Source organism: Notolepis coatsorum (genome assembly GCF_963971535.1).
Source record: "Notolepis coatsorum genome assembly, chromosome: 1".
In the NCBI taxonomy this organism is placed as follows: domain Eukaryota; kingdom Metazoa; phylum Chordata; class Actinopteri; order Aulopiformes; family Paralepididae; genus Notolepis; species Notolepis coatsorum.
The window spans coordinates 244,880,631-244,894,323 of NC_140165.1; the positions used below are offsets into that span (position 1 = coordinate 244,880,631).

General features: G+C 42.8%; 1 protein-coding gene across 2 annotated transcripts in view; it reads left to right on the forward strand.

Moving 5' to 3' along the window:
- The first annotated feature begins 4,881 nt into the window (after positions 1-4,881).
- Positions 4,882-13,693, forward strand: part of LOC311241638 (aldehyde dehydrogenase family 3 member A2-like) — a 36,726-nt gene continuing 27,914 nt past the window's right edge. For both annotated transcript variants that reach the window (XM_084330514.1, XM_084330515.1), the window contains exons 1-3: positions 4,882-5,007; positions 6,231-6,392; positions 13,305-13,536. In XM_084330514.1, coding sequence (XP_084186640.1) covers positions 6,231-6,392; positions 13,305-13,536 — 394 coding nt within the window. In that variant the 5' untranslated portion in view covers positions 4,882-5,007. The remainder of the gene's footprint in view (positions 5,008-6,230; positions 6,393-13,304; positions 13,537-13,693) is intronic.

Sequence of the window (13,693 nt, forward strand, 5' to 3'; positions counted from 1 at the left end):
AGAAGCATTTTGTATGAAAGTATTCTGTACTTCTGTATGACAACTATTAAAGAACTTGAACTTGAACTTGAGGTGGTGATGGCTGGGCCGTTGTCTCACGCCGGAGACGCGGCAGGTGATGGTGACGTACAGAATGGTAACGTCCAGAACTCCATGAACACTGAACACAGATACAGATACAGAGTCCAGAACACAGAATCCAGAACACAGAACGACCCGACAAGGACTGGAGGGGAGTCTGCAACCTATGTACTCTCCCGAGGTGATTGCAAACTCCCAACAGGTGCGTGAAGTTAGAGGATCAAGGATGTCCAAGGGTGGGGGCTGGTGAAGAGTAGAGGAGAGTAAATCATCGCAAGGGTGGGGGCTGATGAGGAGAGTAGACAGGGAAAACACAGGAAAAGGTCCAGGGACAGGCTAATCCTCACACACGCACACACATTTTAACTAAGATTACACTTTTATAAGTTCTGATTCTGAATCATTTATAGTATTTAAGGGCATGCATTTCTTAATTAAATACAAAGTGACTTTTAAAAGAAGTTGTATGCCAATTTAAGAACACGCTATCTTTGTAGACCATACCTGCATGGCTCCAGCAGTTTCTCCAGCTTTGCCAACTTCTCATATTCAGCATCTGTTGGGAGGACCAGCTTGTGTTTATGCTGGGCCAGCGTTGCGTGCACTGGGACTCTGTTGCGCCTCAAACGCTTGATCAACGTGTTGGAACATCTTGCACGAGTGACTCTGGCTCTTGTTCACTGGATGCTTGCTGGACATTCAGCTCATCTGTGTTGGCCGGACTGTGTTTGAAATGTCCGTCCACTTTTCGACACTTGGCCAGGACACCATCAAAACCACTATCCCGAAGTGACATTACAATGGCCCTCTGTATAAGGTGCGCAACGCAGGACATGTGCTCGAATGGCAGTATCCTCCCTGCTGCTATCATGTTGGGAGCGCTGTCTGTCCCAATGGTGGTGATTTTGTCGGCTATCCCCCACTGATTAGCGACGTCCAGAAACTGCCTGGCACACGCTTCTGCAAAGTGGCGCTCCTCTGTTTTAATCACACCTAACGTTAGGACAGACAAAGTAGATCAGAATAAGTTTGCTAGTAGTAGTCAACAAAAAATCAGCAGGCTGGCATTGTCGGGGCTATAGCAAACATAGCTAATGTTGTTGGCCTGTGGTCAAATGTATCAATTGATCCCTGATAACGTTAGCTAAAGCTGTGTAAATGTTAAGCTGAATTAGCTAAATTAGATTCAGATTCAGAGTTTTATTTGCCACATGGAAAAACAATACAATCATAGAGTTTTTCATACAAAATCATAAATACCATACCATGGGCAAAAGGAGGAGGAAGAAGAATAATTCTTATAGTTACCTGCCCCCTATTCCTAAACTAAACAAGTATTACTTGATGGTCGGCGTACAACCTAATTTACACAAAATAATAATTTATACCATATACAAAGAAACAAACAATCCACAGATTAAACAAGGAAAAATTAAATGATAATAATAATAAAGAATAAAAGACAGAAAAGAAAATATCTCACTATTCAGATCACATTTGACTTTCAAACTGACAATTTTTTTTTATTACATCCAGAATTCCACAACTTTACACCAATAACTGAAGGACACATCTGTTTAAGTGTGGTACGTGCAAACTGATGTTTAAAATTTAATTTAATATTACATGCCGCAGTGGGTTGGTTTCAGGTTGGAATGAATATTCAGCCAGTTGGATGGTTATATGCTATGGTTGGATGGCGAACGAGTGAAGTTCCCAGCTGGCATCGATGAAGTGTACAGTAACGCCTAGGTAGTTATCGTTGCTGACAGATGTCCAATGGTCCCCAGTCAGTGCTACACACGCCGCCGCGGCCAACTTCTCATCTTTCACAGCTTTCTCTGTGGCGTGTTGGTCATGGATTCTCCTCATGATAGTTCGCCTCGCAGGTAGTTTGTAACACAGGTTGCCTGTTGCCGCCGGGAGAAGAAGCTCGAGTCCATCATCTTCAACCACGCTGATAGGCCGGCAATTGATTGCAATCCACTGGGCTAGAAGGTTAGTTAGCTTCGCTGATAAAGCTGTGCTGATGGGCTTGCCTCGGTTGCACTCAAACATTGTAGTTTGACGAACACTTTTCCCCGGTGCAGCAGTGCTTGGCCCGGCGGCGTCTATTCGAAAGGCAACCGGTTCATGCTTCCATTTACATTTACATTTAGTCATTTAGCTGACGCTTTTATCCAAAGCGACTTACAAGTTCTGTACGACAAGACAGCAAGAAGGGTACAACTCTATCAGCTGAGTAACAATGTTTATCGTGTTACAGTGTAGGTTAGTTTATTAGGACAAGTGCATGACAGTAAGGTTAGTCAGGGTTAGATTTATTTTTTATTTTTTATTATTATTATCATTTCAGATAATGGTTGAATAAGTGAGTCTTTAGTCGACGGCGAAAGATTGGACGGGATTCGGCTGTCCTAACTGGGATGGGTAGTTCATTCCAGCATTGTTGGGCAAGGACTGAGAATAGGCGGCTTCTCTTCGATGACCCTCCGGGAGCATGGATAGGAGTAGGTCTGAGGCGGCCAGAAGATGCAGAGCGTAGGGGTCTTGACAGTGTGTAGTTAGAGACCATTGACCGGAGGTAGGCGGGAGCGGTTCCCTTTGCCGCACTGTATGCTAGGTCGAGGGCCTTGAAGCGGATACGTGCAGCAATGGGGAGCCAGTGCAGGTCCCTAAGAAGTGGGGTGACATGGGCCGACTTCGGTAGGTTTGAGATCAGGCGGGCCGCTGCGTTTTGAATGAGTTGAAGAGGCTTGGTGGCAGTGGCCGGGAGGCCAGCTAGCAGTGCGTTGCAGTAGTCAAGGCGGGAGATGACTGTTGATTGGACGAGTAGTTGGGTGGCTTCTTTTGTCAGGAAGGGGTGTATCCTTCTGACGTTGTTCAGGAGGAATCTGCAGGTTCTGGTTGTCGCTGCGATGTGAGCAGAGAAGTTCAACTGGTTGTCGAGGACAACACCAAGGTTCTTGGCGGTCGGGGACGCGGTCACATCTGCTTCCGCGTTCGCGTTTTGCGCTCTGATTGGCCACTGCTGTTTCTGGTCGCACCAATCGTGTGACGGCAAGTTCTTTCGCCGGTTAAGCTTAGGCACTCTTTCGAAGTTGGTTAAGGTTAGAGTTTGTCTTAGAGCATGGCGATAGAACGCCAGCCCTGATTCCAAACTCTAACCTTAACCAACTTCGAAAGAGTCGCCTAAGCTTAACCAGTGATAAACTAGGCGTTAGGTAGTTTGCTGCTGGTCGAGGCGGAAATGGGCGCGTCATGCGATTGGGCGCACATGTCACATGACCAGAAACGTCAGTGGCCAATCAGATTCGCAAAACGCATTAACCGGTTGCCTTTCGAATAGACGCGGCTCGGCGGCACCTTCCTTGATAACATCAATTTGATGCTTTTTGCTTAGGTGATATTTGAGACTCGTGGAACTCCTACAGTAAGTCATTTGAGCTTTGCACAAAGTGCAAATCACCTTGGTCTTGTCGAGGTTTCCATCGGGAAGCTTTTTGTAAATGAAATAGCCCTGAAGCAAACCCGGCTTCACACTGCTCACAGCGTCCTCCATTGTCATGCAGCTGATGTTTTGATATGGTAATTATTTTCACGCATGCCCCGCTCGGACGTGTTCATGCCCCCCCCCCCCCCCCCCCACACACACACACAGAGTAGTTCGACCAGGTATAGGCCTACATCAGCTAATGTCCCAGACCCAACTTTGAGTAATAGATTAACGGCGTCAATTATATTATCGCGCGATACTAGTCCGGCGTTAACGCAGCAAGTTAATGCCGTTAACGGCCCAGCTCTAAAAAAAATACAATCTTTTATTCAACTTCAGCCCTGATCATAACACCACATATTCATTTTATAATTCTAATCCTTTAAATGCCAGTGTGTGTGATGGCATATATTTGCAATATATCAAATGCAAAGTAGATTTTTTTGGGGGGGATTATTACAGGCTAGCATGTGTCAATGATTAGCAGTTTTTTGTAAGGGTCCCGCCTCCGCCAATCACATGCGGCTCCCTTTGTGTGTGTGTGAGAGCAAGAGAGAGAGAGCGAAAGAGATAGTTCTCCAATGTGTGTGAGTTGCAGTGATCTCCTGGTTGTTCCCCATCTAGGTTATCTAACTATTGCGCTGCTGCAACAAGAAACACTGGCCTGGTCTGCTTCTAGGACAGCAAACGTAATCATTCAGCAACAAAAACAAAAACAAAAACCTCAGTGTAACCATGGCCTAAGTTCAGTGGTGCAGTCGTAATATGGGAACTGGTAACACGCCGCGCACGCGCGTACTTAGCGCACAACGAATGGATAGAGCGCATCTTTGTGCGAGCGTACTGATCATCTAGTAACACGGCGTGTAACCGCGTGTGACCACGACTGCACCACTGCCTAAGTTCAGTGGCCTGACTGCATAAAAAAAAATCATCTGGCGACCCCCCCCCCCCCCCCCCCCCACGGCGGCTGGCGACCCCCACCTTGGGAACCTCTGCTTTAGCGGCGTAACAAACAACCCATCTGGCACATGAGGTTAGGGGTCATAAATGTGCACTGCAAATTTGAAAAGATTCGAATGAAATCTATTCAACTTGTCGTGGTGGTAGTCACATCTATAGGGTAAATCAATATATAATTATAATAGAACGGAACACTGTACTACTACAGTAACTAGGCCATTGATATGCAACTTTCTTTTATGGCATACTCCTTTAAATATCCCTGGTTCCGCCCATACCAACATGTTTTACTAGAATGACATATCAACAAACCAATCGGCTTGCTGCGTAGCCTGCACCGTGTTTACTGGTCGGCAGACTGTCACATAGAAGTATAGAGTGATTTGTTTCTGTTTTAAAAGCAAGACGAGGAAACACCGAAGACTAAATTCTATCAAAAGCGTTGATTTGTGCGGCTGACTAGCAAGGTAACGATACATTACACACTTTATTTATCGTCTCAGCCTACGATAGAAATATGCAATGCTTCACATGCTAACAGCTGTTAGCCTCTAGCCCTAGAATGGGTGATATTCCATTTCTTGCACGTATTCCATATACAGCCATTGAACGTTTGTTGAGGTATTTAAATTCGTCTCACTCTGTGTTTACTCACTTATAATAATAATAATAATAATAATAATAATAATAATAATAATAATAATAATAATAATAATAATAATAATAATAGGTATATAATACCTATAATAATAACTTATTGCTGCCTGCGACTGGTGGGTCAGCTCTTGTCATAATGGTATCAATTCCCTTTGAAAGTTCTCATGTGGATTGGTGCTGCTGTGTTTGTGATTCTATAAAAGCTTGTGAATTTGTTCTATATTATCTCAACCTGTCTGCAGCGTGTAAACAATAATAATAATAATAATAATAATAATAATAATACAACAATAAAAAATAGGCCTATTGGGATGTTAGATCCTAATGTGAAGAACTATGTGATTTGATGCTCGTTTTATACTTATTTTATAGAATATAATAGAATAAAATAGAAATACTTTAATTATCCCGAGGGAAATTTGACACTACAAATAGCTCACATTAAATTAAACATTTAGACAGAACAAAGTCACAAATAAGAATAACAAAACAAATATACTGAAGTCTACAGTAAGTGTAATATTGCACAGTGTTGTTTTAAAACTTAAGTAAAAGTCCAGGAAGATGGTAACTTTCACTCTGCTCAGTGATGCAGTGAGGCACAGTGATGCAGTGTAAAGTCTGATGGCTGTCGGAATGAAGGACTTTCTGTGCCGTTCAGTGCTACATTTAGGGAGTGTTACTGTAGCCTAGCACTGAACATGCTCCTCCTGTCAGCCAAGTCTGTGTATAGTGGGTGGGTGGGGTTTTCCCTGATGGCCTGGAGCTTAGCAAGGCTCCTCCTCTTCGCCACCCTCGCTAGAGAGTCCAGCTCCACCCCAACCACGTTACTGGCCTTCCTGACCAGCTTATCCAGCCTGTTTGCAATCCATTCTTTGTGGATCTAGCCCTAGGTTTGTGTTTAGAACTAGTCAGGTCTGTTGTGTCATGCGTGTGGGGGTGGGTGTTTAATACACCCACATTCCTTTGGAATAACAACATACTTTTGGAAGAGCAGACTGCCCTCACCTTTCAACTGGTCTTTCTGCTCAAGATGTCTACAGGACAGGTAGAGGTGCAGCGAGCGAGGAAGGCCTTCCAGACGGGCAAGACCAAACCTCTGGAGTTCAGGATCCACCAACTCAAGAGCCTTCAGCGCTTCGTCTCGGAGAGGCGGCAGGAGATCGCCCACGCTGTCAACAAGGACCTGTACAAGGTGGGGCAGCATTCGGAGACGCCGCTAGCATACTGAGGGCAAAAAATGTTGCCATGCATGTTAGGTGAGAATATTACGTTGTCATGTGTTAATACTACAACCCCTGATCTCTTCCTGGGTTACTTTCACTTTCAGACCTGTATTTGTGTTGACCCTTTAGGCAGGTATAAACTAGGAGTGGGGAGAAAAATATATATATAACCGCAATATGATGCATGCTGATATTGTATCAATACAGTGATCGCAATATTGAAAACTATTTCATTCTTTTTTTTAATAAATACATGCAATAAAGATGATTGGAATTAGGGGAACAGACTGAAATCTTATTAGATAAAAGTTCCCCTGTGGAACTGCCCCTCTGGTGACCCCCAGGCCCAGTATAAACCCCTCTTGTCCCTGTGGAAGTCAAGTCAAGTCAGTTTTATTTATATAGCACATTTACAGGCAGCGGCAGCTGACACCAAAGTGCTTCACAAGCAAGTTGATAAAAACAAATTAGTGTGATGCAAGGTATAAGATAAAAAAAAACATAGCAAAGCAATGAAAGCAACAAAAACAAAACAATATGGTGCAAGATATAGGATTAAAAACATAATAAAGCAATGAAAGCAATAAAAACTGGTAGGACACAGTAAAACAAAGAGGATAGAAGGGCCAGGGGTCTAGTGGTGATTAAGTAGGGGGGAAGGCCAAGGAGAACAGGTAGGTTTTCAAGAGTGATTTAAAAGCCTGCGCGGTCTGGGGAGGCTGTTCCACAATCTAGGCGCTGCGGTGGAGAAAGCGAAAGCTCTGTCTCCCCTAGTCTTGAGCCTGGTTCTGGGTACCACAAATAGCAGCTGGTCAGCTGATCTGAGGGATCGGTGGGGGGTGTGGCGGTGCAAGAGCTCGGACAGATAGGAGGGAGCCGTGCCGTGGAACTACTGTACTCCTTTCCACCTCTGCTTCCCCAGCCCTTTGACCCCCAGGCCCAGTATACACCCCTCTTGTCCCCGTGGAACTACTGTACACTCCTTTCCACCTCTGCTTCTCCAGCCCTTCCTTCACTATACTGCTTGCATTCCAGTGTTGGAGAGAGAGATGTATCTCTAGGCTAACCAACAACAGCAATGCCGGTTAGACAGCACAGGGAAGTCTTCTGTTAACCCTTTCATTACCACACTACAAAGGGTTAACGCTTTCACTACCACACTACAGAATGTTAAAGGTCCTGTGTCTTGCTATTCCTTTCAATATTTGGGCAACTTTACACAATTCCTGTGAGTCTATGGAACACATCTGTAAAGTTTTTTTCCAAAAAATTCATTGTTTTGTATTTCTTTTTTTTATCTACTTTTTCTCCCATTTTCTATTTTTCTCCCATCCCAATTTCGTATCGTCCAATTCTACCCTCCCCTGTCTCGAACGTTGTTAGGCCATGCCTCCCACAAGCCGGCTGCAATGTGGACTAAGCCTTACATCACGTGTCCCCTCTGGTACTCGAGGAAGCAGCAGTCGCATCTTTTCACCTGCACAGCACGATCTCACCGTCGGGGGTCTGCGTTTGGAGGGCACGTCGCCCCCGTCGCTTCCTGATTCTGCTGCACAGGCGCACCAACCGACCTGTAGGAGTCGCTGTCCACAACGTCCGATCCCCACCCATCAGCTTCCCACCCCCTAATACTGCCAATTGTATTAGTATGAACGACCAGCCAAGCTGATAGCAATGCGGAGAGCTGGGCTCGAACCCAGCGTCTCCTGCATTTGTGGTGAGCGCCTTGCCCACTGCACCACCTAGCCGCATTGTTTTGTATTTCTAATCAAGTACTCTAAAGCAGCATTTTTCCACTTCAAGATTTCAAGCTGTTTTGGGCTGGGCTCCGCGCATAAGCGCTTTGAGTGACAGTCACCCACACAGCGTGATACATGTATATGAGAGAACGAGCGAGAGAGAGGATACATTGCTCCGTGTGCGTGTCTGTGTGAGTGGCTCGACTGCGATTGTGTGTAAAATGCTGCAGGTGGACCGTGGAGGGAGAGTCAGGGACAGGGAGACCGCTTCCGCATTATTCCCACTGCTCCGTTGTTGAGCGAATTGTTGATTCTGTCGGCACCCGCGCACGTCAACCCGTTTGAGGAAGTGTCAGTATTTCCACTCGCTCTGTTGTTACAACCATAGAGAGGGCGTTAGTTATCAGCTCCTTGCTACGTAGGATCGCGAGTCAAATCAGAATGGCTTAGTTCACTGGGGGAGGAAATTGTCTCAACTGAATTGGAGCAATCTGCCAAAATGAGAATTAGAGACACAAACCCCATTGATACAAACCCTCATTGCTAGAAAACAATGCTAAACACTGGAAAAGGCAATTTATAAGACATGGAACCTTTCATTCTTTCACTACCACACTACAAAGGGTTAACACTTTCACTACCACACTACAAAGCGACGGGTTAACGCTTTCACTACCACACTACAGAATGTTAATCCTTTCACTACCACACTACAGACGGTTAACCGACACTTTGTAGTGTGGTAGTGAAAGGGTTAATATATTACCTCCTTGTGCTGTCTAACCATATATAGTGATTATCATTCGGAGTTGTGATGTTCACTGTGGCTGAAGACTAGCACTGGGTTTATATGGCTGAAGACTAGCACTGGGTTTATATGGCTGAAGACTAGCACTGGGTTTATATGGCTGAAGACTAGCACTAGGTTTATATGGCTGAAGACTAGCACTGGGTTTATATGGCTGAAGACTAGCACTGGGTTTATATGGCTGAAGACTAGCACTGGGTTTATATGGCTGAAGATGAAGACTAGCACTGGGTTTATATGGCTGAAGACTAGTACTGGGTTTATATGGCTGAAGACTAGCTCTGGGTTTATATGGCTGAAGACTAGCACTGGGTTTATATGGCTGAAGACTAGCACTGGGTTTATATGGCTGAAGACTAGCACTGGGTTTATATGGCTGAAGACTAGCACTGGGTTTATATGGCTGAAGACTAGCTCTGGGTTTATATGGCTGAAGACTAGTACTGGGTTTATATGGCTGAAGATGAAGACTAGCTCTGGGTTTATATGGCTGAAGACTAGCACTGGGTTTATATGGCTGAAGACTAGCTCTGGGTTTATATGGCTGAAGACTAGCACTGGGTTTATATGGCTGAAGACTAGCACTGGGTTTATATGGCTGAAGACTAGCTCTGGGTTTATATGGCTGAAGACTAGCACTGGGTTTATATGGCTGAAGACTAGCACTGGGTTTATATGGCTGAAGACTAGCACTGGGTTTATATGGCTGAAGACTAGCTCTGGGTTTATATGGCTGAAGACTAGCACTGGGTTTATATGGCTGAAGATGAAGACTAGCTCTGGGTTTATATGGTTTATGTGATCAATCACTCAGCTTGCTCCTCAACTGTTGGCAAAAAGAGAAAAAAGGTCCAAGGCACTCTTCTGACCAAAGACTTAAAAAGCCTTAATTATGACTGCTGTTTCATGGCGAAATCCTTAAAAACATAGCAAGATGTGAGTGTTAAAACAGATTACAACCCACGCTTGGAGGCACAAACGCCCTTGTTCAGGGCATAGACCTTGGCACATCTGACTTTAGTAAACAAACACCTGAACAGGAAGCCAGTGAACTCAGAGGTGGCAAATACAAAGTGTGACCACTAGATGGCGATACACAATGTATAAAAAAAAAACTAGAAAAAAAATGTAGAAACAATAACAATATGTCTATTTACAGCAACATACCACATGCATCAGAACAACTACAACAAAGGACAAATCATTACTTAATTTTAGTCCTGAGTCTCCTGCACTGCCGATCGGCCACCAGATGGCGCTCTTGAACCGCTAGAGGATTGAGAGGAGATCAGAAATGTGTGCCAAGGGCTCCGAATGGAAAATATGATTCCGATCACAGATTTTTGAAATATTGATATCAAAGACGAGTTCCGGCGTCCGCGGCAACTTGAGCATGGCGGGGAATGACGAGTTCCGGCGTTTTCGGCAGTTAAAGTGTTAACGTACGGTTTTGTTTTCACTTCATAGCGAACGTGAGATAATCCAACAAGCGAGCTAGCTGGCTGCTGTCTTTGCTAACGCTAGCGGACCAGACTATAAAAAGAAAAAATCAGGAATTATGTATTTATTCACAGAATCGACATGAAAGCGTTTCAGATTATTTAGCGTGCGTCACAAACTGGCCAGTTGGACATGAAACGATGTACAACAACAAATTGCATAGTGCCTCTCTAACACACTGACCACAACTTGATTATTAACTGAATCCTGAATTTCCCCAAGGGGATCGATAAAGGAATATCTTATCTTATCTTAACTATTAATTATGTCCCCAACGGAAAACTGTGTTACCATCTGCAATAGAAATACACACCATCTGTTTTTGTCTAATATAATGTTTTCAGTCGGTTCACCTCTTTGATTTGATTTGATTTTTATTTGTCTCGAACATAGAAACATAAAACAAGTTTAAAAAACAAAAAGGTAAATAGTCAAAGACTATTTCCATACAATAAGTGTTCGAGAAGGAACAGGGGGAAGTAAAACAACTTATCAAGCCCTGCCCCTTCCTTACAATATTTGACATTATAATTTAATAAAAATAAAAATAATATAACCAATAATAAAAAATAAAATAAAAGTACAGTTTTTTTTATATATCCAAATATCCAAATGAGAAAAAAGAATAGGGTCACATTACTGCTCAAGCTCTTCTCTATGTGTCCATAAGTGCTTGTTTATAGCTACCTTTAAATGTATTGATATTTTTGCTTAATTTTATATTCGCATCCAGACCATTCCAGAGTGATACCCCACAAACTGCAATGCACATACGTTTAAGAGTTGTACGTACCGTAGGTTGCTTTAAAGCTAATGTCCCTCTAAAATTATAAACACTCTAGCCGTGAACATTTTTTGAATGTTGCTTGGTAATTTGTTTTTTATTGCCAGAAACATAATTTGTGCAGATTTGAATTTGATTAAGTCCATGAATTTTAATGTTTGACTGCTTACAAACAGACTATTTGTGTGATCTAAATATCTACCGTGATGTACTATCCGTATGGCTCTTTTTTGCAGTGTGCATATCTTTTGTAAGTAGCTTTTATAAGTATTTCCCCAGATTTCAACACAATATGATAGATATGGTACAATGAGTGTGCAATATAATGTATATAGAGTTTTCTGATTAAGGATATATCTAGTCTTGCCCAGTATACCAATACTTCTCGCTAACTTTGAACACAAATATTTTATATGGGGTTTCCAGCAGAGTTTGTGGTCTATTAAGACCCCTAGAAACTTGTTTGTATATACTCTCTAAATTTTTACATTATCAATTTTCAGTTGAGGATCAGTGATTATTTTACAATTTCCAAATATCATGAAGTTGGTTTTTTTCAAATTGAGTGATAACTTATTTGTTTTGAACCAACCTTTTAATTTGTCCATTTCTATGTTTGCCACTTCTAAAAGCTGCTGAAGGTCATCCCCCGAACATAAAATGTTTGTGTCATCCGCAAAGACAACAAGTTTCAGTATGTAGATACTTTACATATATAATTTATGTATAAAATGAACAATTTGGGTCCCAATACTGACCCCTGTGGAACACCACAGGTAATGTTTAAGCATTGTGACTTGTGCTGACCCATCAGAACAAATTGCTGCCTGTTACTAATATAGCTTTTCAGCCAGTCTAGAGCAACCCCTCTGACACCAAACCTGTCCATCTTTTTCAGTAAAATCTCATGATCTATTGTATCAAAAGCTTTTTTTAGGTCAATGAATATTCCTAATGCATATTTCTTTCTCTCTATACCGTCCATTATTTCCTCTACAAGCTCCATTAATGCCATGGAGGTAGATCTAGCTGTTCTAAAACCATACTGGCTGTCCATTAGGAGATTATGTTTTTCAATGAAAGTGTCTAATCTTGCAACATATAGTTTTTCGAGTATCTTTGAGAACTGTGATAGCAGGGATACCATAATTGGTAAACAAATGCTTGTCTCCAGCTTTAAATAATGGTATAACCTTTGCCATTTAAATTTTTTTGAGGGAATGCTCCCATTTTGAACGACAAATTGAATATATGAGATAGTGGCTCCACAATTCCTTGAATAATATTTTTTACCAGAGACATATCAATGTCATCCCCATCTGTGGAGGTTTTATTCATGCATTTGTTTACCATCTCAATAATGTCCTCTTTCTCCACAGATCCCAGAGATATTGAAGCAGGGTTTCTTTCTCCACAATCTTCCACCGCAAAACTCTTCCCAGTGTTGACTATTTCATTGGCTAGTTTTGGTCCCACATCAACAAAAAAGTTGTTAAACCCATCCACTACCTCATTTATACGAGTAATCTTTCTGTCCTTTTCTGTAAAATAGTCGGGGTAAGCTAGGTTGGTTGGTTTATTTCTAATAATACTATTTAATATGTCCCATATTCCTTTAACATTATTTTTATTTGTATCCAATAATTTGGTATAATAATCCTTCTTGCCTCATTGAACCTCATTGAAGCTAATTCCAATAATTTTGCATACTGTAGGTCAGCAGAGGATGGAGCAGCCTATCAATATTCTTGTTATTTTTTCATTTTGGATGTCTCATTCTGTGAAAGAAATGTCTGAGAAATTATTATTATTATTTTTCTTTTGTTTACAAATATTGAGAATTGGCGTCACTGTATCGATTTATAATATCGCAAAATCTCACTAAATATTGCTGTATCGATTTTCTTTCCCCAACCCCTACTATCCACACTCACAGATCTATCTGTATCTACAGCATCCGTGACTTCCTTACCTTTCCTCGTTGCTCTCGGTCTCGGTTGTATTTTGATAGTTTGCTGATTGATTGCTGGTGGCTGTTTCCCGTCTTCAGAGTGAATATGCAACGGAGCTGTTCGAGACCATGGGTCTGGAGGGGGAGATCAACCTGGCCGTAGGGAAGCTGGCGGAGTGGGCGGCACCTCGCCCGGTGGAGAAGAACTTTCTCACCATATCAGACGAGGTGTACATCCAGCCAGAGCCTCTGGGAGTGGTGCTCATCATAGGGGCGTGGAACTACCCCTGGGCGGTCACTCTCCAACCACTGGTGGCCGCTATCGCTGCAGGTATCGTACCTTTTGACTCTTGCTGTTGCGTTGGGATTGAGGGGGTAGACTGTATATGGATCTTGGTTGGTGGTACCGTTCACATTATAACTGGTACCTGGGATTCGGTACTGGTACCCAACGGTGCCTTTTTTTTTCAGTACTTTACCTCTCTCTG